The 27,870-nt window shown below is 44.1% G+C and overlaps 1 protein-coding gene across 1 annotated transcript; it reads left to right on the plus strand.

Annotated features, from left to right (window-relative positions):
- Positions 1 to 588: 588 nt before the first annotated feature.
- On the plus strand, positions 589 to 26,920 carry LOC147436762 (uncharacterized protein At2g34160-like). Its single transcript, XM_086486188.1, has 5 exons — positions 589 to 793; positions 25,261 to 25,309; positions 25,670 to 25,732; positions 26,445 to 26,509; positions 26,575 to 26,920. The coding sequence occupies exons 1-5, from the start codon at positions 668 to 670 to the stop codon at positions 26,671 to 26,673; spliced, it is 402 nt and encodes a 133-aa protein (XP_086342314.1). The 5' UTR covers positions 589 to 667; the 3' UTR covers positions 26,674 to 26,920.
- Positions 26,921 to 27,870: the final 950 nt, after the last annotated feature.

Raw genomic sequence — 27,870 nt, forward strand, 5'->3', positions numbered from 1 at the left:
GAGTGCAGAATATTTGCGATGATCTCAAGTTGAGAAATGTGTCAAATTTTTAGTGTTTTCTTATCTCAAGAGCTTCAAATGTCAAAATGAGTAAAGTTAGAGTGTTAAGTGTAGAATTTTGATCTTGAGCAAGTTGTGGCACCAAAGAAGCTTGGACACTTATTGTGACTCAAGTAATGCTAAAAAGTGCCTAAGAAATGAGTCAAACTTGCCAGAGGGCCTGGAGTGTCCAAAAAAACTCCAAATGGTATGGAACTCAACACACACTTGGGATTAGGGTTCTTCTTCGACTCCAAATCATCAACAAAGCAAAATACCAAACAGATTGACCACAATCAAAGATCCAAAGTGCCACCCAAAATTGTATAGTGCAAATATATACAGAAGAAACTTGGATTGTTGATGTCCCTTTCCTCTAGATTGCAAAAGTACATGCCAACTATTTGCTACTCGATCTTTAAGCAACACAAAAATCGTGACTAGTTCAAATGAGACTTTTGAGAAAATTTGCTGCACAAGATCCTCGGCACTAATCCCACCCACCAAGTTAAGAGATTAATAGGATTAATCTTCTTAAGTTGACTTGAATAGAATAAAGTTCTGAGATTGCCAGACATGAGCGTTGCGAGGAAAGAAGCAGGCGCCTCTCTCCGCAGCCACCGAGAGGATGGTCCCGGAATCGAGCGACGCAGCAGCAGCAGCAGCCGCCCAAACCACCCAGAAGAAGAGGAAGAACAAAATTCAAGTCTCCAGCATCAAGCGCCCGCTCTTTTTCTATGTCAACCTTGCCAAGGTCTCTCTCTCTCTCTCTCTCTCGTCCAAAGGTAAAAAGCTTCGTGGTAGGTTGTGGGTCTGATCGTTTGCCACAAGTGTGCGCATGCATTCCCCATGTGGAGCGATGCCTACCTTCTGTGAAACAATCTCAATCTAGAACGTTTCTGCCTTTGATCTCTCTAAAAGTGCACTGGAAAACGAGATTTATAGGCGAAGCTGTGGATGACAGAGATGATAGAGAGTGTTAATTACAAATAAACATGACGCGCTCCAGTTACGTTTCTCCTACCACAGTGAGTGCACTACCCTCACTGTTGCCTCTACATCGAGCACTCTAAGGCAATTTCTTGATGTAGTATGGAAGTAGGACGGTGGTTTTTCCTCTTCGACACAGATGAACCTATATGGCTGATCACTCTTGTAGGACCCCTCATTCGAAGCTGCCAAAGTGCACATATCGATTGTACAGGTGCCTCTCATCATTCTTCTCGCTCATTTTGTATAGCTGGAATAATATACACAAGACTAGCGGTTCATGCGAGGAGGTCAAGTGTGTGCATGCTGATAATTTTGCGCGTTTCCCTGTTCCCGAGACGTGCTTGTGCGTATTTTGTCTGCTCATGAGCAGTCACGCCTCTTTGGTTATAGTTGCATCTTTTAAGCCTGTAGCAATTTTTCACAAGCACATGGCACTATGTGCCATGTGGACATGCCATTACTGAGTCTTCAGAGCCAAGGTTTGTCTATTGGCTCCTAGGGATTTTGTACTGGCAACACTGTGAGCCTGTTCATATGTCCTGCATGTTTGAACAAGCCCATGGATAGGTTCCATTTCGGAAAGTTGTTGCGCAAACGCTTTGTACATGTGTTTGATGAGTGTTGTTAAACGTCCATGGGCATCCGGCAACACCGGCATGTAACCTAGGGTAGATGCAATGTCGTGGTCTAGTTTCCAAGTCAAATGGATTACCAGGTTGGGCGATACAGATCTCACACTACCCTATAACTATGTGTGCACGTGCACTTTGAGGGAAAAGTCAACATCCATGAACTTTAAGGTTTGTTGCGTCGAAACTTGGAGGATTTGCTGTGTCGAGCGTGGAGGTCATTGCATCAAAACTAGATGTCTATATTCCTCACATAGTGCACCCAATGATCTAGGGAATTCGAGGTCTGATTTTCTCGCGCACAAGAGGTGAGCTCTCTCTCATATAACCTAGTGTGTGACTCATGTGTAGGTCTCCAGATCCTTATGAACACAGCCTCTCCCCTCTCATTTTTGGTGCTATTAGAATGCGTAAGGCGCTTTCAGCAACCACAAGCAGGCCATCTTTGTGGCATTTCCTCTGCTGATTGCTCCCGCTCCCTTTCTACATGTCCCATACCTGGCGTTTTTGGGATAGCAAATTACCTCTTACATCAGCCCATCGTTTGGCTGTTTGAGGGTGCCTTCTACTGCACGAGATCCAGCCCATCTTTATCCCTGCCTGCTCGTACAATTTTGGTATAGATGTACTGTGTTTTTGCAGCCAGCATTCATCCATAGATCTTCCTTACATAGGGTTTGAAAATCAGCCTCAGATTGCTTCCATGAAGGCCATACGTAGTCCACATAGAGTCGGAGCGCATTGCTACATCAGATATTTGTTTTTTAAGCCAACATTCAACCCTTAAATCTCTCAAATTGGGTGTGCAATCAGTCCTAGATCTTCCCTGTGGTGGCCATACGCAACCCACACCGATTCGTTCTCATTGTTTATCAAACTAGCCCTGAAGGTGCTTAATCTTGAAGAGTTGATGTGGCGGTAATCTTGCTAGAGTCGAGTCAGGCCATGCATCAAGGTATATCATTTGCTATACATTGTGTTTGTGCAATGGAAAGCAAACACCACTCGGGTAAGGGGGTGGGGGACCATTGAAAGGGGCGGTTGGGACCCCATTGGCGTGTTTCTTGTGTGTGTGTGTGTGTGTGTGTGTGTGTGTGTGTGTGTGTGTGTGTGTGTGTGACATTTATCTCTATCGGATCTACTCTTCTCTAAAGCAGATTTCATCTAGATCTTTCTATCAACATTGAGACATCTATCCTTCCATCAAGTTCACTTTTGCTTTTGAAAAAAAATCATCAACACCACAAAGTTTCATTCACTAATTCAAGGTCAACAAAAAGGATTGTGATTGTGTGATTGCTCGATGTTGTCTAATCTCTGAACTCGGTCGCATATGACACAATTGGTGGCCAACCGCTTCAACTACACACCCTCTGTGGCTGTAAGTCCCTAGGTGACAGTGGACACTCCCTTTTGTACGAAGGTAACGTAACAATGTTTAAAGACCTGCACTAGGCAATTAATAATTGCTTGGAGTGCCACATTAGGGTTTCATGCTAACCTTGACTTATCAATCAGATTGCCAAATCGGCAAAGCTTTAGGACAAGGTAAAAATCAACGATTTACATCAATGTTGCAAATAAAAAAGCCAACAATCAAATCTGAGGATTGGAACATGGCAGTCATCATACATTCTATCCATCTTTGCTGGCAATGTCCTCTGTGAATGTTGTGCAATAAATCAAGAACGTTATTCCTCCCCTCCTTTAGCTTTATATACAGGTTCCATTCTGGAGAATGAATCACCAAAAGACTTCCAGGTTCCCATATCAGATGTCCTTTTCTGGTTTTGGAAGAACACTAACTCAACAAACCTTCTCACCTAGAGGAGCCCATTCCCGAAGAATCTATGCCGGCGGCAATCAAGGGAGATGATGAAAGCATTGTGATAGGGAGGCCACTTGGAATAGATACTTGTGATGCATCATTGTGGATGGGTGATTAGAGCATTATTGAGTATTTGACTGTTACAAGCTTGGACACTTCTTAAGCGAGAAATCACACGAGGAAAATCTACAAATAATTGAACTTGAATATATAGATAGATAGATAGAGAGAGTGTCAGGTGCAACGGAATTGAAATGGTAAAGATCTAGGTTTTACACTTCCATAAATCCTTTTCTTTCTTTTCCTTGCGTTAGTGATTGCTTTTAGCTTGAATGATGGTTCCTTTTACTCGTCCCTGAAGAGAGAGAGAGAGAGAGAGAGAGACCCGATGGGGTCCCAACCAACCCTCTCTAGGGCCCCCCACACCATTGCCGATGCGGTATTTGCTTTGATTGCGTAAATGGAATGTACACATACATGCCATACCTCAAGTGCAGACTCTACTCACTCGAATGATGACTGTCGCTAGTAACTCCTCAGGACGAGGCACCTTCGGGGCTGATTTGATACATCTTTGGATCCTTCTCGATGTGGGATTGCGGATGGCCACCAAAGGGTAGATCTGAGACTGAATCGCACTCCCGATGTGAGAGGAATGAAGGGTTGAAATCTGGCTGCAAAAATGCAGATCTGTAACGTAAAATCAGCAGATCTCTCGCGTAAAGCAGGGCTGAAAAATTCAGATCTCGATGACGGTGTGTAACAAACTTGGACACCCAAGTCAAGATTCTACTGCGACACAGCAGAGATTCGCTTCAAATTAACTGATAGAACAAAAGAGACGACACGGCCCGGCGTAGTTCCGTGCCAAGAGGTATTGGCCCCAAAGATTGGCGCCCCTTTCGATATTTATTTTTATATTCTGTGTGCAAAGTACAACTGAGCCCTTGGATGCTCACTCTCAGTCTCTACGTCCAGATGCTCTGCAGAGTGAGACCCTAAGGCCACTTGTAAAGATTACATAGGGTTGCTAAAAGCAGAGCCCCCAAAAGCTTCTAAATTAAAAGCAAGAGTTCCCAAAAGCTGCCCGCCAAAAGCTGTCATCGCATTTTGCGGAAAATCCGCAGTGTCCGTACAGCCAGTGTAAAATGCGGAGGTCCGTACAACCAACGTAATTCATGGAAGTCCGTACGGGCAGCCACGTCAGCAGCCGCTTCGCTTTGTTTTAATGTCCCTAGTGTCACTTTGGGCCCCTTGGCAATAATCCATAAAGTTGGGACAACTTCATTAGGGTGTGTGTATGTGTCTGAGCATTTCCATGTTACCAGTTTGTGACATACCCCCCTCTTGAAAGAATTGTAATCGCCCTCGATTACGCATGCAAAACAGGCAAAGGCCATAAACGGTCTTAGTAGACATTGACTGTCACGTGACACATCCAACCCTATGTGTCCGTGGACAAGCTACAACATGATCAGGGTTCAGTCAGTCCAGTCAGTCTAGATTTAGAAGTGATCTGGCACTTTTGTGAGTCTATTCGTAGACCGTGCATGCCCAATCACTTAGTGTAGATGCATATCCTCTGGTTGCACACAGCATGATCATCAGTATTCCCATCAGAAAATCCATTAGAATCAGTTAGGGGATTTTTCCAGTGCATTTAGCGTATTTTCCCTATTTTTGACATTTTTCACTTATTATTTTTAAGTGACTTTCCAACAAAAGTAGGTAGGGCAATTTTGCTAAGTTAATATTTAAGCAAACCCAAGTTAGCACTCAATGGCAGAAAGAGGCAGCAGGAGCACCGCTCAACAGGCACCTTCTCAACAGGACCCCAAAGGCTTCTAGCGTTTTTGCTCCCCAGCAGCTTAGCTAGCGTCTTTGGACAAGACACAGCAGATCAGCCAACGTTTTGTCCTTGCAGATCCCCGGCGACAAGACCACAACAGATCAGCCTAGAGTTTTTGCATTTGCAGAACCTCGGCGACAGAAACACCATTTTCAGCCCTAGCGTTTTTGCGTCTGCCAGCAACCTCAGCGTTTTGCAGATCTACCGCGACAGAATCAGCCCTAGGACCAGGGTTTTCAGTTTTCAGTAGTTAGACACCGCAGATCAAGTCCTGAACCCCGTAGATCTCACCTTCCCGCAGCAGTTCCTTGCCGCATGGTCAGTTTCTGCAAGGTTTACAGTTTCAGCCCGGAAAACGCAGATTTCAGCATCTGCGTTTTCAGCGTGTCGTCGTCGCATCGTCGCCATCGACATTGTCATGGTCATCGACATAGAGTCATAATTCAGTAGATAGAAGATTAGCAGATTTCAGCCCATAGCGTTTTTGGACAGCAGTAGAAAGGTTGCAGATTTCAGCCCTTAGGTCGACTTCGTCATCGCCGTCGTCATCGTCGACATAGCCTAGACTTGCATCAGTCTCATGTATACCATTTGTACCAGATTGTTCAATCATAAGTAGACCACTCACGCTGACGAAAGTGGGCCTTCGGAGGAGGGTTTTACAACGTCCCTGGTGTCGTATCTCTCTTCTCTCTATCTCGTAGTCTCATACACTTGCACGCACAATGTTCATTCACCTTGTTTGTGATCATAGCATTCTTTGATTAAGAACGGAAGGCTCTCCCTTCCATAAGAACAAAAGAAACCTTGAGCACAGTTCGGAGCACTCATCTTGAGCAAAGCGCAAACAATCATTCTGCTTCATTCTGCTGCAGCCTGCTCCTAACATTGGTATCAGAACTTTGGCAGTGTTCTGTATCACTCAAGGAAAGAACCACAAGATTTTTTTTTTTTGCTTGTTGCGGTCGCACGAACCCAAGTTCGCTTGGGCGTGTCGATTCCTAATCGTGTTTTTGAAGAGTGACAGGAATCCCAAGAAAGAAGGGCTTGTCCAGCCTCCCCTTGTGTCTCTTTTCACTCATTGAGAGCAGACCGTGCACTTAGCGGCCGGCCAATCGATGTGAGGTGGAAAAAAGCAACCTTGGTGTGAGTGCAAGACCGCCAAGGGGTGCGCCTGCAGAAAGGAGTAGAACTCTGGTGAAGAGAAGATCCTTCTCAAACGTGGTTGCAAGCGAAAGAAAACCTCAAGAACCTCAAGAACTCAAGACCCCCAAGAACCCAAGAACCCAAGTTCCTCGTGAACTTAAGAACCCAAGACCACAAGAACCCACGATTGCAGAATGGTCATCACTCGAAGTGGAATGGATACTTCGCTTGGAGGTGATGAGCATGAGAGAGGCGAAGAAGCCCACCAGGAGGTTTTTCCAACCCTTCCCCATCTATGACAGATTGCACTAACTCCTGTGGAGGAGTTGAAGCAGTTGTTTATGGACAGGAAGTTTGACTACGAAGAAAGAATGGCAGCCATAGATTGTGAATAAGATGCAAAAATGGAAGCCATGAAGCGTCAGTACGACTTGGAAGAAAAAGAAAGTGAAGCCAAATTTGATCGAAAGAACAAAGCAAGACCAGCAGAATTTGATCGCGAGAACAAAGCCCTCCAAGAAAAGAGCGACCAACACATGAAAGAGTTCTTGCGACTTTTTTCTCAAGTGCAGGCACCGATGCAAGAGATTCAGGAGAAGGAGACTCTCTCAGTCTCTTTTTCTCCAAAGCATGACACACAGGATTTGCATGATTGAGAGCAGCATGATGATTTGATTGACAGTGATAAGCATGATGATTTGGATGATAAAGACAAGCATGATGATTTGCATGATCAAGGTGTGATTTCTCACAAGCTTGATGAGTTGCATGAAGATGATGTGATTGTTCACAAGGATGATGTGTTAGTGGATGCTTTTTCTAGCGAAGCTAACCTCGTTGTAGATTCGATCAATCACGAAGAATCGATCTTGGCTTTCGAGTCGAGGTCCAAAGAACCCCCACAGGACGATTCGATCATTCAAGAAGAAGCGATCTTGGCTTTGGAGCCTAGGTCTCAAGAACTCTCATAGGAAGTATTATGTGTTCGCATGATTGATACGCACGCATTGTTCGAGTGTTTCATTCGTGATCATTTCCTGTATTTTAGTCAGCATCTTTATGTGATCCCTTTTCCTAGGCATGACATATGGTATGTTGAGCACGTTTCTCTCATGGATGAGCACGAATGTATGTGGATTTCTCATGAAAAGCTGAAAAGTATGTATGTAAGGAAGTCACATTCCATGTCTCTTCCTTGGCATGACAGTTTCCGAACGAGCACATGAAAGTATGAGCACCAAGCATGGGCATTTCCGTTGTGAATTGCCACAATTGATTGCTTTAGATCATAAGAGAAAGATTCGATCTCATTGTTTGCATGTGTTTGATGAACAGGTTGTCACTCCGTCTATTTGTTCATCTACATTGCATGCACAGTCTTTGAGGAAGACAAGATTTTTTCCACTCACTTTACATGGAATAGGTATGCTCATGGTTGGTTTCAGGAATTATCAGCCTCGGAGATTCTTGAAGAAGATGGACCTACGTCCATAGACAAAGTTGAAGCATTGAAGGAGACTCAGAAGACTTTGTGTCGCTTTCGGCGCGGCCCAAAGAAGCAAGCGTTGCAGACCTTTATGAAGTTCAAGTACCGCACGACCCACACATCATAGTGGGCCGGCAAAGAGTCCCTTCCAGGATTCCGGATGCTATTGGCGATCTCCCTCGACGCCATACAGTTCGGTATCAGTACTTCACTTTGAAAAGGAGGGGATGTCACGTGACACATGCAACCCTATGTGTCCGTGGACAAGCTACATCACGATCAGGGTTCAGTCAGTCCAGTCAGTTTAGATTTAGAAGTGATCTGACACTTTTGTGAGTCTATTCGTAGACCATGCATGCCCAGTCACTTAGTGTAGATGCATATCCTCTGGTTGCACACAACATGATCATCAATTTTCCCATCAGAATCCATTAGAATCAGTTAGGGGATTTTTCCAGTGCATTTAGCCTATTTTCCCTATTTTTGACATTTTTCACTTATTATTTTTAAGTGACTTTCAAACAAAAGTAGGTAGGGCAATTTTGCTATGTTAATATATAAGCAAACCCAAGTTAGCACTCAATGGCAAAAGAGGCAGCAAGAGCACCGCTCAACAGGCACCTTCTCAGTAGGACCTCAAAGGCTTCTAGCGTTTTTGCTCCCCAGCAGCTTGGCTAGCGTTTTTGGACAAGACACAACAGATCAGCCAGCGTTTTGCCCTTGCAGATCCCCGGCGACAAGACCACAACAGATCAGCCTAGCGTTTTTGCAATTGCAGAACCTCGGCGACAGAAACACCATTTTCAGCCCTAGCGTTTTTGCATCTGCCAGCAACTTCAGCGTTTTGCAGATCTACAGCGACAGAATCAGCCCTTGAACCAGCATTTTCAGTTTTCAGCAGTTAGACACCGCAGATCAAGTCCCGAACCTCGCAGATCTCACCTTCCCGCAGCAGTTCCTCGCCGCATGGTCAGTTTTCGCAAGGTTTACAGTTTCAGCCCGGAAAACGCACTTTTCAGCGTGTCGTCGTCGCATCGTCGCCATCGACATTGTCATGGTCATCGACATAGAGTCATAATTCAGTAGATAGAAGATTAGCAGATTTCAGCCCATAGCGTTTTTGGACAGCAGTAGAAAGATTGCAGATTTCAGCCCTCACGTCGACTTCGTCATCACCGTCGTCATCGTCGACATAGCCTAGACTTGCATCAGTCTCATGCATACCATTTGTACGAGATTGTGCAATCATAAGTAGACCACTCTCGCCGACGAGAGTGGGGCCTTCGGAGGAGGGTTTTACGTCGTCCCTGGTGTCGTATCTCTCTTCTCTCTATCTCTCAGTCTCATACACTTGCACGCACAGTGTCCATTCACTTTGTTTGTGATCATAGCATTCTCTCATTAAGAACGGACGCACAATGTCCACTCACTTTGTTTGTGATCATAGCATTCTCTCATTAAGAACGGAAGGCTCTCCCTTCCATAAGAACAAAAGGAACCTTGAGCACAGTTTGGAGCACTCATCTTGAGCAAAGCGCAAACAATCATTCCGCTGCACCTAACACTGACTGTTAGTACCGACGTACTAGACACGACACATCTAGCACTTGTACAAAACGACAGTCACATCGCAGGACATCACATGACAAATTACAGACAAATTCATTTTCAAATCTCAAACCATGACCATCGGCAACGTATTTAGTAATTGCATCTAGATCCATTCCGGACCTCACGAATGCCCGATTATCTAAATCTTATTGCAATCATGTCTATAGAGATTTATGAGACCGAAATGTTGCAGTCATTTCGTCTTTCAGTTCCTGCACTCAAACAACTTACAAGTCAAGTACAAATCAATCATTTTCATTTTCGGGAATTCTTTCATAAAGTCATACAGCAGAATACTAGTCAGCCCATTAGTATCCCTGAAACGCAAAGGGTACATCAGTGACTCTATTCAATATCGGGGTAATTCGTTGACAAAGGAGCGGAGTGACTCCCCTCTTGTGCAAACCCGTTGCACTAGATTCACCCTCGCTGAATTCGGGGTTCTATTGGAGTAGACTATGCTAAACCGAATGCTTCAAGGTAAAGTTCCAAAATTTGAGGAGTATCTGCTAGGCACTCCTCCTCCATCCACTTCGCATCCAATGCATGATAGTTCTTGAATTTAACCAAGACCCGCCTCGTCGCTTTACCTTTTATCTTTCTGTCCTTCTGTGCCAAAATCTATCCTGGAACGAGTATCTCCTCGCTTTCCTCCACTTCGGATTGCTCATCAGGTTCCCCATCATCGGGCACATCACTTTTAAAAGGCTTCAATAGACTCACATCAAATGCATTGTGAATCTTCCAAGTATCGGCAGCGTGAGTCTCAAGGAGACATCATTTATCTGGAAAGGGCCATAATACCTCATGCTAAGCTTTGGAAAAAGCCGCTCCTTCCCTTTTTCTTTCTTAGGCGTGCGCAATCGTCTTCCTTTAATTTCAAATCTCGTTGATGTCGATTTGCTGCCTTTTTATGTTGTTCTTGAGATCTCGCTAAAGCCTCCCGAACCTTGGCAAATGTAGTGTCGAAGTCCCTCGTGTATTGGTCGGCTTCAAAAATCTTATCTGTAGTGCTAAGGAAGGGTGGAACCTTCGGAGCACCTTCAATGATCTCAAATGGCGCCTTCCCTGTCGAAGAGTGGATCGTGTGATTGTAGGCAAATTCCACCAAGGGCAAATTTTTCTCCCATCGAGTCTTGTGATCAGAGATGTAAGACTTCAATAAATCCAGAACAACTGAATTTGCAATTTCAAATTGCCCATCTGTTTGCGGGTGGAATGATGACAAAAATTGCAACCGTGTGCCAATGTTCTCTCAAATAGCCCTCCAAAACAAACTCGTGAATTGGGGATATGTCGAAGACTCTGGTTGCCTCTTCACAGAAAACCTTTCACTGGCTGCTTTTGACGCTTGGATGACTTGTTACGTCAAACAAAATAAACCAGCAGTGTAGAGTTTTTTTTTATGCTAATCAATTGCCCTCAATTTTAAAAGTGGTCGCCCAGTCCCAAATTCTTTAAACTTTATGTGAACTCACCCCTTCAAAAATTCCCTCAACTTACGTAAAGATGCCTGCAAGTCAGCGATCCCAAAATTTGCACACTGCTCTTTCTCCCAGCGCTTGATCAGTTCGTGAGCTTGTTCCAAGTTATCAGTTACTTTCTCTAAGCAATGAGGATGGCTCGATCAAAAGGTGGCAACGACCATATTATGCCCGAAGACCCGATAGCAGTTCTCAAAGAGTAGATGGCGGCACTTTGCACGAGTCTTGCATCAATTCACACTCGCTTGGAGCAGATGCAGATGCAGACGCAAACCGCTTCCCGAAGTCATACTACTACTTCGCGGACTATACATGCCGATTCTCCGACATCTTTTGAAGCTTCAGTGGCCGACCATGACGAACCGCTCAAATCAAAGGTTTCGCAGCCCAAATTTTCTCACCAAAGCATGGTTTCTCAGAGACAACTAGACACAAAAAACTCAAGTCAGTTTACCAATAGTTTCACTCGAAGCAGATAAAGATTCAATCTTTTCTTGGATAAAGCTCGAAGTTACATCATCTGTTTTCAATTTGGAAAAATCGGTATGGTTAATAACAATGCCATGACATGGGACTTAACGGTTATAGCCTTGGATGCAGAAGCAAGCAGAAATACATTTTCCTTCTCTCGAGTTTCTACAACTACCTTGGGTTTTATTTTAAATGGGAGGGAATGCCACGATTGTGTATTACCTTCTTCGCTTGATTCTTTTGTAGATACGAAGACGCACCAGATTCGAGACCCCGATTCTCCAAAGGATGCGTCCCTTCGCCCAAGAGTTGCACCTGTTCGGCGAATAGCCATGCCTCTTTAGCGAATGGCTGCACCTTTACGCAGAAGGGTCACGACTCTACAGCAGAGGGACACGACTATTTGTAAGGTGCAGCGGAAGTGAATGTTGAACTTTGCTCAAGATGAGTGCTCCGAACTGTGCTCAAGGTTCCGTTTACTTACGGAAGGGAGAGCCTTTTGTTCCTTTAATGAGAGAGTGCAAGTGATCACAAACAAGTGGATAAACACTGTGAATGAAGGTGCTGAGACTGAGAGATAGAGAGAGAAGAATACGACACTGGACAAGTTGTCAAACCCTCCTCCGAAGGCTCCACTCTCTATGGCGAGAGCGGTCTACTATTGATTGCACAAATCTCTACAATGCTTGGACTTGCCGACAATGTCGACGATGACGAGACGGGCTGAAATCTGAAAATGCTAATGGCTGAAATCTGCAAATCTTTATCTGCTGAATTTTGACGCTATGTCGGTGATGATGTCGATGGCGACGATGCAACGACGATGCACTGAAAACGCAGATGCTGAAATCTGCGTTTTCCGGGCTGAAAATGCAAACTGTGGCTGATCTAACCGTGCGGCGAGGATCTGCTGCGGGAAGGTGAGATCTGCGAGGTTCGGGACTTCTACTGTGGCGTCTGACTGCTGAAAACTGAAAACGCTGGTGCAACTTGTGGTCTTGTCACGGAGAATCTGCAAAACGCTAGGCTGAATGTTGTCCTGCTGCATAAACGCTAGGCTTCTGCCGTTGTGTGCTACTGCCGGATTGTCTTAAAGCTAGGTTGATGCTGTGGATGAAAACGCTAGGCCTTCAGATGCAAAAACGCTAGATGTGCTGATGTGGGGAGATTCTTGCTGAGAAGGTGCCTGTTGAACCTTGGTCCTTGCTGCCTTTTCTGCCAGAAAGTGCTAGCGCTAGGTTTCTTATATACATGCTTGGTAAATTTACCCTACCTAGTTCCCAACAAAAGTCACTTAATAATAATAAGTGAAAAATGACTAAAATAGGGAAAATAGGTCTATGCACTGTAAAAATGCTTTTGATGAGTTTTGATGGAAATGTGATGATCATGGTGTGTGCAACCAGAGGATATGCATCTACTCTAAGTGTCTGGTCATGCATGGTTTGCGAACAGACTCACAAAAGTGCTAGATCACTTCCTATTCTAACTGAACTGAACCCATGTCATGAAGTAGCTTGTCCACGTACACATAGGGTTAGATGTGCGCCTGACATCCCCTCCTTTTCAAAGTGAGGTACTGGTACCGAATTGTATGGCGTCGAGGGAGATCGCCAAATCTTGGAAAGGACTCTTCGCCAGCCCACTTTGATGTGTGGGTCGTGCGATACTTGAACTTCATAAAGGTCTGCAACTCTTGCTTCGTTGGGCCGCGCCGAAAGCGAACGAAAGCGACACAAAGTCTTATGTGGCTCCTTCAATGCTTCCACTTCGTCTATAGTCATGCGTCTACCTTCTTCAAGAATCTCCGAGGTTGAAAATTCCTGAAACCACTTCCAACACAAAAACATGAACATACCCATTTCATATAAAGTGACTGGAAAAATACTATTTATTCGAAAAAACTGTGCATGCAATGCAAATGAACAAAGTGACGGAGTGCCAAACCGTTCATCAAACACACGCAACATTGGACTCGAATCTTAACTTTCTGATCTAAATCAATCAACTGTGGCAAATCACAATGGAAATGCCTATGCTTGATGCTCAATCCTTCTTGTGCTCTTTTGGATACTGTGTCATGCCAAGGAAGAGACATGGAATGTGAATTCCTTGAATGTAAACATTTCATCTTTTCATGAGTAATCCGCATGCATCCGTGCTCATTCATGAGTGAATCGTGTTCATCGTACAATATGTCATGCCTATGAAAAGGGATCACATAAGGACGGTGACTAAAATACAGGAAAGCATCACGAATGATTTGTTCTTCCGACATGATGTATCCTCCTAAAATTCCTTGTTCTACTTTTTCATCTGGAGTGAGCTTAGGTTTAGCAATTGTGTTAGCTTTACCCTTAGGTTCATTTGGAGAGTTCTTTTCTGAGAGACTATTGGAAGATTGGTTAGAAGAGTTACCGTTCTTACCATTCTTGCCGTTCTTACCGTTCTTACTGTTCTGAAGAGTCTGAGTGGTACTTGGTGAAGTCTTGTTTTCCTTAGGCTTTCCCTTGTTGTGCTTCATCTCCTGTGAGAGAGCAATTGCTACCGCCTTGTTGAGATCCGCGGGGTCAAAGAATTCTACATCAAACTTGGTATATTCGTCCAACCCAAAAAGGAAAGCCTCTTTGCGCTCATCATCCGATTTGCGTAATTGGGTGCCGAGCTGCAAAACACGGCTAGAAAAAGACATGACTGGCATACCATTCTGCTTGAGATTGCGCCAATCCTCTTTCAACCGCGCTAGGTACTGTGGTGGCATAAACTGCGCCTTGAGCTTGTCTTGGAAGTCGGCCCAATTGAAGGAAAGGGGCGCGTCTTTATCGGCTTCCTCTAGGTGCACGGCCAACTGGGCCAATTAATGGCATCACCGGCAAGGTACATGGCTGCCGTCAAAACCTTGCTATTGCCCGTCTTCTTAGTTGTCGCAAAATAAGCATTAAATTGGTGCAACCAAGAATGAATAACACTAGCATCCATCTTGCCATCATACTTATTGAACGTGACCTTCTCTGTGATGGGGTTGTTGGAGTCCGAATCTCGGCTTGTGTCACTTGATGAACTACCAACCTCTTTGGCAAGCTCGGACTTCGAGGTGAGAACCTATCGGACCAACTCTTGCATGCGTAGTTCTCTCTATGCCTCACGCTGTGCCTGTCTTTCTTCGGCCGCCAAGCGCGCTTGCTCACGCTCCATGGCTTCCTGTCGTTCTGCTTTTCTTTCTTTTCGTTCCTCGGCCACTAGGCGCGCTTCACGGTCCAAGGTTTCTTGTTTGTTTTGGCGTTCACGCTCCACGGCTTCCTGTCGTTCTGCTTTTCTTTCTTGTTGTGCCATTGCAACGCGATTCGCTTCTTGTTGTTGTGCCATCATGTCCATCATCGACTTGACCAAAGCCTTCATAGAAGTCGGTGCAATCCGTGGCATAGATGGGGAAGGGGGAGGGTCAGAAAAACCTACCGGTGAGGAAAATTCTTCTTCGCCACTGCCATGCTCATCACCTCCATGCGAAGTGTCCATTCCGCTTTGGGTATGACCATACACTGAAGTCGTGGGTTCTTAAGTTCACGAGGAACTTGGGTTCTTGTGATTCTTGGTTCTTGAGGTTCTTCTTTAGCTTGTAATCTGTGTTAGAGAAGGATCTTCTCTTACCCGAGGTATACTCTTCCTCGCGGGCGCACCCCTTGACGGCCTTGCGCTCACACCAAGGTTGCTTTTTTCCACCTCACGTTGATTGGCCGGCCGCTAAGTGCACGGTCCGCTCGCCATTATTGAGAAGAGAGCAAGGGGAGGCTGGACAAGCCCTTCTTTCTTGGGTTTCTTGTCACTCTTCAAAAACACGATTAGGAATCGACACGCCCAAGTAGACTTGGGTTACGTGCGACCGCAACAAGCAAAAAAAATTATGTTGTTCTTGTGGTTCTTTCCTTGAGTGATACAAAACACTGCCAAAGCTTTGATACCAATGTAAGGTGCAGCGGAAGTGAATGTTGAACTTTGCTCAAGATGAGTGCTCCGAACTGTGCTCAAGGTTCCTTTTACTTACGGAAGGGAGAGCCTTCCGTTCCTCTAATGAGAGAGTGCAAGTGATCACAAACAAGTTGATAAACACTGTGAACGAAGGTGCTGAGATTGAGAGATAGAGAGAGAAGAATACGACACCAGACAAGTTGTCAAACCCTCCTCCGAAGGCCTCACTCTCTATGGCGAGAGCGGTCTACTATTAGGTTTCTTATATAGATGCTCGGTAAATTTGCCCTACCTAGTTCCCAACAAAAGTCACTTAATAATAAAAGTGAAAAATGGCTAAAATAGGGAAAATAGGTCTATGCACTGTAAAATGCTCCTGATGGGTTCTGATGGAAATCTGATGATCATGCTGTGTGCAACCAGAGGATATGCATCTACTCTTAAGTGTCTGGTCATGCACGGTCTGCGAACAGACTCACAAAAGTGCCAGATCACTTCCTATTCTAATTGAACTGAACCCATGTCATGAAGTAGCTTGTCCACGTACACATAGGGTTAGATGTGCACGTGACACTATTGGCCTAGAGTCATGTCTCTTGACCTATGGTCATGTCTTTTCATCGTGTCTCTTCCGTTTCTACATAAGAACACCCTTGTAACACATTTCGATAATTGAATCAATCAATCAATCAATCAAACATAGAGTCTTCTAAGTTTTATCTCTGAGTCAAGTTTAAGTTTCTTAAATCTTAATCATGAGTTTAAGTACTTAATTAAGGACTAGTCACTAGAATCCTCACATGGCATTCATGTTGTATGCAGTTCCCTGTGGTGCAACTAGTCAAGGGTAGACTATGCGCTGCAATTCCTTGCTTGTACATACGCAATAGGGCAAGGTTTTCCTCAAGTTTTCCATCACTTTTTCTGAGTTTTTTTGCTGAACTTTGTGGGTTTTCAAATTAGTCTTGATTTGGATGGGTTTTGGTCAAACTATGTGTATATATGGGAGCGCCTATGGAGTCTCTCCTAGCACATGGAAGGGCGTTTGAAAAGAAGTGAAGCTCTTGGTTTTATAAAAAAAAGTGCAGAGATTTTCTTTGTTTTTTCCTACCATTTTTCTTTGGTTTTCTTGATCCCTTTGCTTTCTTTGATGCATCCAAGCATAGTGGGAGTTGTAGCGATGTAGAGGGAAGCTAGTCGAGGGTAGTGGAGGTTGAGTGCGAGTGAAGTTTTACAAAACGGGAGCGTACACGAGCACTTAGAAATCTGAAAAATAAAATACTTTGCAAAAGTGAGAGAAGGGAGAAGATCGACACAGTATTGGGGACTAGAAGATGGGCTTGTCCCCTCCCGTCAAGAGTATTCTTTATTCAGGGAGAATTCTTATACAAGCACGAGAACCCGAGGAAACCCCTCCGTTCTGTAATCTTAGACCCGAAGGTCGTGCTTTCCCGTAAAGGGCTTGGGCACAAGGCCGTTCCTTCCCGTAAGGGACTTAGGCACGAAGCCGTACTCTCCCATAAGGGACCTAGGCGTGAAGCTGTACTTCCCGTGAGGGGCTTTCCCGTAAGACGGGAGATTCCTGCAAAACAAACCACACAAAGCAATAATTCTCAATGCGTATCAACACCTTATACCTGTCGCTCCTTGCTCGGAAAAACGACCTCCGTACTTAGTCGTCACACGAACACATGCAATTTCCGTCGCCAACCCTTGCTCCAGAATCCCAGCGCTAGCTCCTTCTGCTGCTTCCGGCGTGTCTAAAACTGTAACACTTGCTGCCCTTTTATAGGCCTTTGCACCCGGCGGGAATAGGAGCCGAAAAAGCAGAACCCTGGCGCCCCTAGAGAGAGGAGAGAGAGAGATCGCTGAATTTGCCGGTTTTAGAGAGAGGAGAGAGAGAGATCGCTGAATCTGGCCTGCGTAGCTTATTAGCGCTGAGTTTTTTTAGAGAGCCTTGCTTTATTTTATTATAAAAGGGTTGGTCACTTAAAAGTGATTGTCCACTTAATAAAATAAAGTGTGAACCTGTTCAAACTTTAAAAACTCACTTAGTTAGTGAAAATAATGCTACATGAACACATTCCAGGCGTCCCCGGGTGCAGAACACGGGCACAAATGCAATGCAGACAGACTCCTTGCGGGAAAGCATCTGCCCTCTCGCGAATGTTCCTGCTTTTCGTAAAAAGCTTCATTGAACCCATCTTTATTCTTGTGCTTGCGTTCTTACGCGTATTTTCTTACTCAGTTCGGATTTCCTCCTTAGCCTACGGAATGCCCCATCATGTGACGCATCAGGGGCACTCGTAACCCGGCCCTTTCCACCGAACTTACGGAAACTCCTTCGCGATGTTTACCGTCACCCATCAAGTGACACATCAGAGTTGTCCGTTCTTGATGGTACTTCTTATAGCTACAATCTTTTAACAGTTCTTAGTGTACACAATAAAATATCCTAGAAAAAAAATTAATCATTAAAAGAAAAAGAATAGTCCAATTAGCAACATCCCTCTGGCTTCTAAACAGTTGACCTCAACTGTAGTGCTTGGACATATACCTCCAGTATCTCGGGATAAGCTGCTAATTCCTCCCGCGTCATCCACTGAGCATCTAGATTCGAATAGTTCTTAAACTTAACCAAATACTTCCGTGTTATTTTTCCGGACTTGAGAGGCCACTCCTGATGACTTACTATCTACTCCGGTCGGAGTATTTCTTCTGTTTCCTCAACCTCAGAAGGTTCCTCAGCACTATGCTGGCTCGGAGGCGGTCCCACATACGGCCGTAGTAAACTGACATGGAAAGCATTATGGATCCTCCAATTAGGCGGTAGTTCTAATCGGAAGGTGACATCATTCACTCGCTCAGTGATCTTAAACGGCCCATAATAACGGGTAGAAAGTTTTACCACCTTCCCCTTATGAGACTCTTGTTTCTTAAGTCTTGCCTTCTCAAACTTGAGTAAGACTAACTGTTTGACTGTTAAGTCTAGATTCCTCCTGTGCTTGTTTGCAGCTTTCTTATGCTTTTCCTGAGAGCGTAGAATAGCTCTCCTAACTTGCCCGTAGGCTGTGTTCAAATCCCGGACAAATTCATCTGCTGTAAAGATCTTATCCTTAGTTAAAAGGATTGGTGGAAGCAAAGGCTTACCATAGAGAATCTCAAAAGGTGCTTTCCCCGTCGATGAGTGTATGGTATTGTTATATGCATACTCGACAAGAGGCAAATATTTCTCCCAATCAGATTGCCGGTCTGACACATAAGCTTTTAACATATCCAATACTGTGGAATTGGCTAGCTCACTTTGCCCGTCCGTTTGAGGATGGTAGGCAGATGAAAAATTCAACTTCGTACCAAGATTATCCATCAAGGCACGCCAAAAATTTCCTGTCATGCAAGGATCTCGATCACTCACAATAGACTTAGGCATTCCATGATGCTTAAAGATCTGTGCCAGAAAAACCCTAGCCATATGATCTGCTTTGATCGTTTTCTTGACTGGTATAAAGTGTGCTTGCTTGCTAAACCTGTCCACAATGGTCCAGATCGCGTCATTTCCAGTCTGAGTTCTAGGGAGGTCCATGATGAAGTCCATGGCAATACTTTCCCAAGGTTCATTAGGCACAGGCAATGGTTGTAGCAACCCAGGCGTCTTATGCCGATCATACTTCACTTTTTGGCAAACCAAGCATTCCCTGACATACTTATCAATGTCTGTTTTAAGGCGAGGCCAAAAGAAATATCTTTCCATTGCTAAGGTCGTAGGGAGAATACCCCGATGACCCGCATAAGGCGAAGCGTGGGCTTCATCCATGATCTTCTTTCTTAATGGTTCCGCCACACATATGGCCTGATGGTGGTAGAGATAACCGTCCCGAATGGAATAGAGAAACTCATTCTCTCCACGATGTAGCTTTCCCCAAATGGTGGAGAAATCTGGATCATTCGGATACAAATCTGGTAGTGCTTCTAGTTCTTGGTGATACACCGAAGTGATAGCGTTCACCCTTGGCCGCCTAGACAATGCGTCCGCGACCACATTCTTACTCCCAGCCGTGTGAAGGATCTAGAAGTGAAACATAGACAAAAAGTTTGCCCATCTCAGCTGCTTCTCAGATAGTTTCCTTTGCGTAAGAAAATGCCGCAAACTCTGGTGATCAGTCTTGATCACAAAATCCGCTCCTAGAAGATAGTGCTTCCAGTTGGATAAGGCGTGAATCACAGCCGTGAGTTCCTTTTCGTAGATTGATGCATGCAACTCTGCATCCTTGAGCCGTCTGCTTTCGTAGGCCACTGCATGGCCTTCTTGGTTTAACACTGCTCCGATGCAATCGCCTGAAGCATCGCAGTGAACCTCAAATGGTTTCCTTAAGTCAGGCACTATCAAAATAGGTCCATGGCTTAGCAAGGACTTGAGCCGATCAAAAGCTCCTTGTTGTCTCGATCCCCATCTGAAAGGAATCTTCTTCTTTGTCAAGTCATGAAGTGGTCCTGCTACATGAGCAAATCCTCGGACAAACCTTCGATAATACGAACATAATCCCAGGAAACTACGTGCATCATGTACCGTAGTGGGAATAGGCCAATCTTCTACCACTCGGATCTTGGCAGGATCCATACTCACTTGATTGTGAGAGACTATATGGCCGAGATAGTGTATCTCTGAGAGAAAGAACTCGCTCTTCTTTGCATTCACATGCAACACTAGGTCCAAGTGCTTCCGATGTTCCTCTTCTGACTTAGAGAAGATGAGTATGTCGTCAACGAATACTCCCGTAAAAGCTCGATACGGGCTGAAAATGCGGTCCATCATGCGATTGAACGTCGCAGGAGCATTGGTCAAGCCGAAAGGCATTACCAAAAATTCATATAGTCCAAAGGTGGTGCGGAAAGCAGTCTTATGGACATCCTCAGGGGCGATCTGTATCTGATGATACCCACTCTTTAAGTCTATGCGACTAAAGACACTTGCACCCTGCAACTTATCAAGTATATCATCAATCCGAGGGATCGGAAAGCGATTCTTGACCGTGATCTTGTTTAAAGACCTATAGTCTATGCACATTCGAAACGTGCCATCTTTCTTCTGCACCAGTAGAACTAGAGAGCAGTAGGGTGAAGCATCCTCAACAATGACTGCTGACTCCATCATCCTCTGAAGAGTATCATGCGGATACACTTTCATACTCTTTCGAAGCTGTGGTTGGAGACCTGCTTCGAACTTTCGTTTCTTTTCCTCGTCGGCAATCTTCATGAAGGGAGTGACCTTCAGAAGGACCGACCAATACTTGTCCACATAGGTCGTTACTCTTTCATGTTCCTTCTGGGCAAGCCAGTCCCATTCCTTCCGTATGTCCTGCTCGAAGTCAGGCGGAAGAAATTGTTCATAAAATTCGGATTTGAAGCTCTCCCAAGTTCTGGCCTGAGAACCTTCCAGAATCTTGGCTAACCACCAATTACTTGCCGTTTCCTTGAGGTGCATCCCCACATGACGTAATTTGGATCTTTCTGTGAAGTGCCCATTGGTAAAGGCTACTTCAAACTGTCTGATGAAGGACAGTGCTTTGGAGATGTCTCTCCGTCCATTGTAGGTTTCGAACTTGATGTCCTTGTCGCCCGATTTGAAGACTCTCATGCGATGTTGAGACTTACGACCATGCTTCTTGAATCGAGGCTTATCTTTAGGTTGATGTAGGGTAGTAGTAGTAGCGGCTTCCTTCTTCTGACGAGATGATCGAGAAGTAGAAGTATAATCAGGAGAGTAGGATGGAGATGAGATAGAGATGTCCTTGCTCTCGTCTAGCAAAGAGAGCGCTTTTTCTTGGCCTTTCCTTGGAGTAGGCCGTTCATTCCGATCCGAAGATCCTTTGTGCACCTCGGCACGTTCTTCTTCTCTTTCCTCTTGTGGTCTCACGCCAACAGTGTGGTCTGGATGCCCGGCTGCATCGGTTCCATTCGTTTTCTTCATTCCGCCCAAGAGCTTTTGGACTTCTGTCAATAGTAAGATTTGTTGCAAATCCGCAAGCTGAGCTTGCACTTGTTGAAGCTCCTCTTCAACGCTTCTCCCTTGGCCCGACATGGTTCTTCCCGTTCTTCCCGGAATTGTCCTTCTTTGAAGAGAAAGAGAGGAGTCCGAGCTCTGATACCACTGTCACAAAACGGGAGCGTACACGAGCACTTAGAAATCTGAAAAATAAAATACTTTGCAAAAGTGAGAGAAGGGAGAAGATCGACTCAGTATTGGGGACCAGAAGATGGGCTGGTCCCCCCCCCCCCGTCAAGAGTATTCTTTATTCAGGGAGAATTCTTATACAAGCACGAGAACCCGAGGAAACCCCTCTGTTCTGTAATCTTAGACCCGAAGGTCGTGCTTTCTCGTAAAGTGCTTGGGCACAAGGCTGTTCCTTCCCGTAAGGGACTTAGGCGCGAAGCCGTACTCTCCCGTAAGGGACCTAGGCGTGAAGCCGTACTTCCCGAAGCCGTACTTCCCGAAGCCGTACTTCCCGTGAGGGGCTTTCCTGTAAGACTGGAGATTCTTGCAAAACAAACCACACAAAGCAATAATTCTCAATGCGTATCAACACCTTATACTTGTCGCTCCTTGCTCGGAAAAACGACCTCCGTACTCAGTCGTCACACGAGCACTTGCAATTTCCGTCGCCAACCCTTGCTCCAGAATCCCAGCGCTAGCTCCTTCTGCTGCTTCCGGCGTGTCTAAAACTAGAACACTTGCTGCCCTTTTATAGGCCCTTGCACCCGGCGAGAATAGGAGCCGAAAAAGCAGAACCCTGGTGCCCCTAGAGAGAGGAGAGAGAGAGAGATCGCTGAATCTGCCGCTTTTAGAGAGAGGAGAGAGAGAGATCGCTGAATCTGGCCTGCGTAGCTTATTAGCGCTGAGTTTTTTTAGAGAGCCTTGCTTTATTTTATTATAAAAGGGCTGGTCACTTAAAAGTGACCGCCACTTTTAAGTTACCAGCCACTCAATAAAATAAAGTGTGAACCTGTTCAAACTTTAAAAACTCACTTAGTTAGTGAAAATAATGCTACACGAACACATTCCAGGCGTCCCCGGGTGCAGAACACGGGCACAGATGCAATGCAGACACAGACTCCTCGCGGGAAAGCATCTGCCCTCCCACGAATGTTCCTGCTTTTCGTAAAAAGCTTCATTGAACCCATCTTTATTCTTGTGCTTGCGTTCTTACGTGTATTTTCTTACTCAGTTCGGATTTCCTCCTTAGCCTACGGAATGCCCCCTTACTGATGCCCCTGTCACCCATCATGTGACGCATCAGGGGCACTCGTAACCCGGCCCTTTCCACCAAACTTACGGAAACTCCTTCGCGATGTTTACCGTCACCCATCAAGTGACACATCAGAGTTGTCCGTTCTTGATGGTACTTCTTATAGCTACAATCTTTTAACAGTTCTTAGTGTACACAATAAAATATCCTAGAAAAAGAAATTAATCATTAAAAGAAAAAGAATAGTCCAATTAGCAACAGAACCTATCAAAATTTGTGAGCAAGGATCAGCCCACATTATCTTTAGAGAGCTATTCTCTTAATTCTCTATCTTCATGTTGGTTTGAGGTGTTGTAGAGGCCAGCCCCCCAATCCTTCACAACATCTGCCTATGTATCCATATGTATGGAATTCTGCATGTGTGCGTATGAATCCGTACGATATGGAATTTCGTACGGTGATGATCTAAGCGCTCGTTGGAAGTAGGACTCTGGGAAAATTTTTTACCCGTTTTCTGTGTTTTTTTGGCACGATTGTCACCTGTGTTGTTGTGGCCAGCTATGTGGCTTCGTTGGCCATTTGTGTGTGATTGGGAAGCTAAAAGAGTCTTAAGAGTGAAGACTCAAGCGCTTGAAGGCTTGGATCTCTACAGAGTGCACGGTGAAGAGCTTGGAGGCAAAATGGTAGCAACATGCGAACTTGAAGCTGCTTGTGGCTTGACTCTCTCCAGACAAGACTCCTCACTCAAGTCTCGACTCTTGACTCGCAATTTCGGACAAGTTCAAAGTTTAAACTTTAATGTTTAGACTTGAAGGCGAGTCATCCCTCCTTGGTTTTACCCAATGCCTTCTGTGTCTCTAGCAGGTCATTCACGTTGGTCTTGCAAATATTGTGCAAGTGTACATGTATGGATAATGCATCTGATTTTATTTGAGCTGGCGAATTGGTTGAACACTAGTGGCTGACTATTTTCCACACACTGTGCATGCCATTGCGTGGACCTCTTGTTTGAGGACATTGGAAACCAAGCATCATCATTTGTAATATTTATCACAAGAAAATCAATAGTGTATAAATGTTGGAGATTGTGTTTTCTCCTCCTTTTTGGCAAGTGACTAGGCTCATTGTGAAGATATGTCTGGGCCCATTTCAAAGATTTTGTGTCACCATGGACCTGTATGTATGAGCTACCGCAAACTCTATGGTGGTGATTTGAATTAGATTCTATAGTGGTGATATATTTGAGTTTGGATATGCACTGAAGGTTGCACTTTGCTAAAATTTTGTGCTGTAATGCTTCATTTCAAGCATCTTGACATTGCAGACTGTTGGTTTAGTTTATACCTATTTGAAAACCCAAGAAATCGTTGATCGTCTCATGGCTTGGTGTTGCAAGAGATATGAATGAATTTGATTTCGCTTGTTTGTCACGTCTTTGGTGATAACAACTTTAAAGTCTTTGTGAAGAATAAATCTGGTCAAGCAAGCTCTTTACATGTTTTACTTGTTTCTCATGTCTATTTTATTGTAAGTCATTGCTGTTGTTTCTGATTTTTCATAATGTCAGATATTGAAAATTAAAACTTGTTGCCTGTTTGGATATATGCATGTCATTTGACTGTGTGTTTTGTGCAAGTGTCATAGTTTTTCTCTGACCGTTTCATGAGTTCAGATCTTTTGATTCGACCCTCCAAAGGTTTATTGAAAAGAATATATGCGACAACCCTAACCAGCATTGTGGGAAACACCCACCAGGTTGATCTCTCGAAACACGTTTCTCATTCCGAAACATTTCAGGATTGGCGAAACGGCTGCCATGTGGTGTTTCAAATCGTTTCAGACATATGAAACGTGGAGTTTCGGGCTGCTTAGCCGAGTAAGGTTCATTTCAAGGTACAAGGGTGCACACCTGAGTGAACCTTGTAGTCCGTCAAATGCAAGCAACAACCTATGCGGCTGTTGTATCCTCTTTATGTTAATGGGGTGGCTTGTGTGATCCATGTATTGAGAAGTAGAAGAGGTCTTCGTAGTCATAATTTTCATGTTGTTATCTGCTTTTAGCAGCAAGATTCATTGTTCTTTCTTGACTCTTGAGTCTCTTGTTATAATAAATTTGAGTGAGGAAAATTGAAATCCAACCTTTGGTCCCTTGATATAGAGTTGAGTAATCCAAATTTGTGTTTTTTGTTTGTACGTGGTCCACAATTGTATGATTTTTTCTAGATGAAAGAGTTTAATAAGTTACTTGAAAAATTGATAGTAGCACACCCTTGTTGACATGGCGTTTCCCTGTTCGACCCTCAAATAATTAGGCGTTTCCGTTTCCATTTCCTCATTTCCGTTTTCCACAACTCTGACCCTAGCTCAAGAAGCCATGCCCAAGTCCTTTATGCCAACCACTTTTTGGGCTGTTCTTTTCACTGCATGTGGCAATTACGTCTTCTCAGAACAGCAAAATAGTGATTGTGTGTGTCGTCAAGTTTGTGACTGACTTTAATGGTGAACTCTTTGCAGAGATATTTGCAACAACATGAAGAAGTGGAGATGTCAGGGATCGGAATGGGTATGTTTCCTTTGCTTTCTGAAACAACATTTCTTTGTATGTAACTGGAGTTGAGCATAGTTCCATCAATGCTCTGGGTAGGAAAACAATGCAAACAATTGGCCAAGATTGGCAAATCCAATCAGAGACTGGATGACCTTTTATTTGCTTCTATCCTATGTGAAAATGGCATTTACTGATAATGAATAGGCTAGCCTTTTTTGAAGAGAAGGACAAAGAGAATACCCAGTACTGAAAGCATATTCCTCTATTATTATGGCATGCTAGTTGTAGAAGCGCCATCACCCCCATTATTTCAACCAGTGAATAATGGAGCATTTTTGCCGATGTTGTTTGTTGACTTTATGTTGTGTTTTGCAGCTGTCACTACTTTGGTGACTGTAGCAGAAATTTTGAAAAGCCAGCAGCTAGCTGTGGAGAAAAGTATCTCTCTCTCTCTCTCTCTCTCTCTCTCTCTCTCTCTCTTTCTCGGGTGTGCATGTGTGTGTGTGTGTGTGCGCGCGCTACTATAAAAGTGTGTGTGTGCGCACGTTAATAAAAAGAGGAAAATGGTATAACCTTTCTATCACCCAAGTGTGGTAGATTGGTTATGCCATTTCCCTCTTGAATAGCAGGTCTTGAGTTCAACTCTCCTCGTCGGCTAAATATTTAAGGTCTCTTGGGACGGTTTCCTACGAAAACTCTCTTCTTCTTCTCTCTCTCCCCCCCCCCCCCCCCAATTCCTGATTTCTTAGTATTGTATTTTGAGCTCCCAGGTAGAGAGCTCCATCCATCCATCCACACATAATTTTCAGTCCAGTGTTGTCTTGGACCTTCTCTTGGATCCCAGAGGGTGCTGATAGTTGTGTTATTTGATCTGCCTCATAGGGGCATTGTTAGATGGTAATGGTACCAGAAGCCACCACTCTAATACATTGACACCGAGCTTGATGTGAGTCACATGGATGTTTTGGTTCATATTGATTGTATACTATGACACCATTGATACGCTGTGCATGGTTTTGTCTCATAGGCAAGTTCTCTTTGGCCTCTACGAGACGTTAATAAATTCTCTCTCTCTCTCTCTCTCTCTCTCTCTCTCACACACACACACACACACACACACACACACGTTTTCAACTTCTTCTCTTTGCAGGTATCGTCACATCCATTGTGGATCAATGGGATGATTCAAAGGAACGCATGGTACAAAAGGCTAAGGTAAGCTTGAATATGGCCGATTGCCTAATCTTTCAATGTGTTTATGGTGACTTTTTATGTTTCAGGTAGTAATCACTTTGGCAAAATCAAGTATGTTTGATGAATTGATAGCATCCACTACTTTTGATGATGACGAGTCTGAATTTTGTGAAGAAGTAGATTAACTTTACGGATGGAGATTCAAAGTCTTAGCTTAAGTTACAGAAATACAAATTTCAATCCTCAAATCTTCGACAATGAAGGGCATCCATCTAACACCATGTGTTGTGAGTTTTTGATGAACATATCCCCATTCTTGCATATACATGTGAGCAATGCTATGCAACAACCAATTGTAGTTAATGCTCTATCTCGTACAGACAAATCATTCATTTAAACAGTTTGGCAAGATAGGGGACATTCAAGGAGTAAGAGTTATCTTGTCTCTCGCAACGGTAAAATTCTAGGAGTAAGAGTTGAGAGAGAGAGAGAGAGAGAGAGAGAGAGAGAGAACTGATGTTTGCAACGGTAAAATTTGAATTATGAGAACAAAAGTTACACTTCATGTTGGGTTTGATCCATTCTCTTAATGTTGGGTTTGATCCAAAAGTTACACTTCATGTTGGGTTTAATCCATTCTCTTAATGTAAATGCAATGATATTGTTTGCAAACAAGGGCAAAATGACCTTTGAGAATAAACTCACAATGGGGATAGTTTCCTACGACGTTAAAATACTCTCTCTCTCTCTCTCTCTCTCTCTCTCTCTCTCTCTCTCTCACACACACACACACACACACACACACACACACACACACACACACACACCACCACACTAAGAATAATAGAAGAAAGAAAAAGAAGAAAAAACTCACATGTAGGCACATAAAAAGCATAAGCATCTATAAAAGGTCATGATTGCCTACGAGGCAATGTAAAAGCATGTACATATGTACAATATTATTTATATGCGTTGGCTTGTCTTCCATCCATAGGATGTCTCAATGTGAAGAATGGAGTGCATCAATGGTGGAGAAAGGAGATGAAACTTCTCAAAGATGTCAGTGATTAACTATATCCTCTAACCTTCATTTGGTATGAATATCTTGCAAAAATCCCGATGCCAAATCCACATGGTTTGGGCTTGGTGGTCATGATTATCTCATGAATGATCATCTGAAGTGGTCATGGGTGATCTAGAGTAAGGGCGTCGAGGTGGGGAAGCAAGTGGCTACACCCTCTAGATAGCAAAGTTGTGTAAAAAAATTGTACTAGTCCTCACTTGAACAAGAGAAAATACATCATGTTAGGGTTTACAACTCCATACTCTTAATCAAATCATTTTTGCAATGGGCTTGTCCTTGAGCTAAACAACCATCTACA

Source organism: Adiantum capillus-veneris, chromosome 17 (assembly GCF_014529385.1).
Source record: "Adiantum capillus-veneris isolate H3 chromosome 17, ASM1452938v2, whole genome shotgun sequence".
Lineage (NCBI taxonomy): Eukaryota > Viridiplantae > Streptophyta > Polypodiopsida > Polypodiales > Pteridaceae > Adiantum > Adiantum capillus-veneris.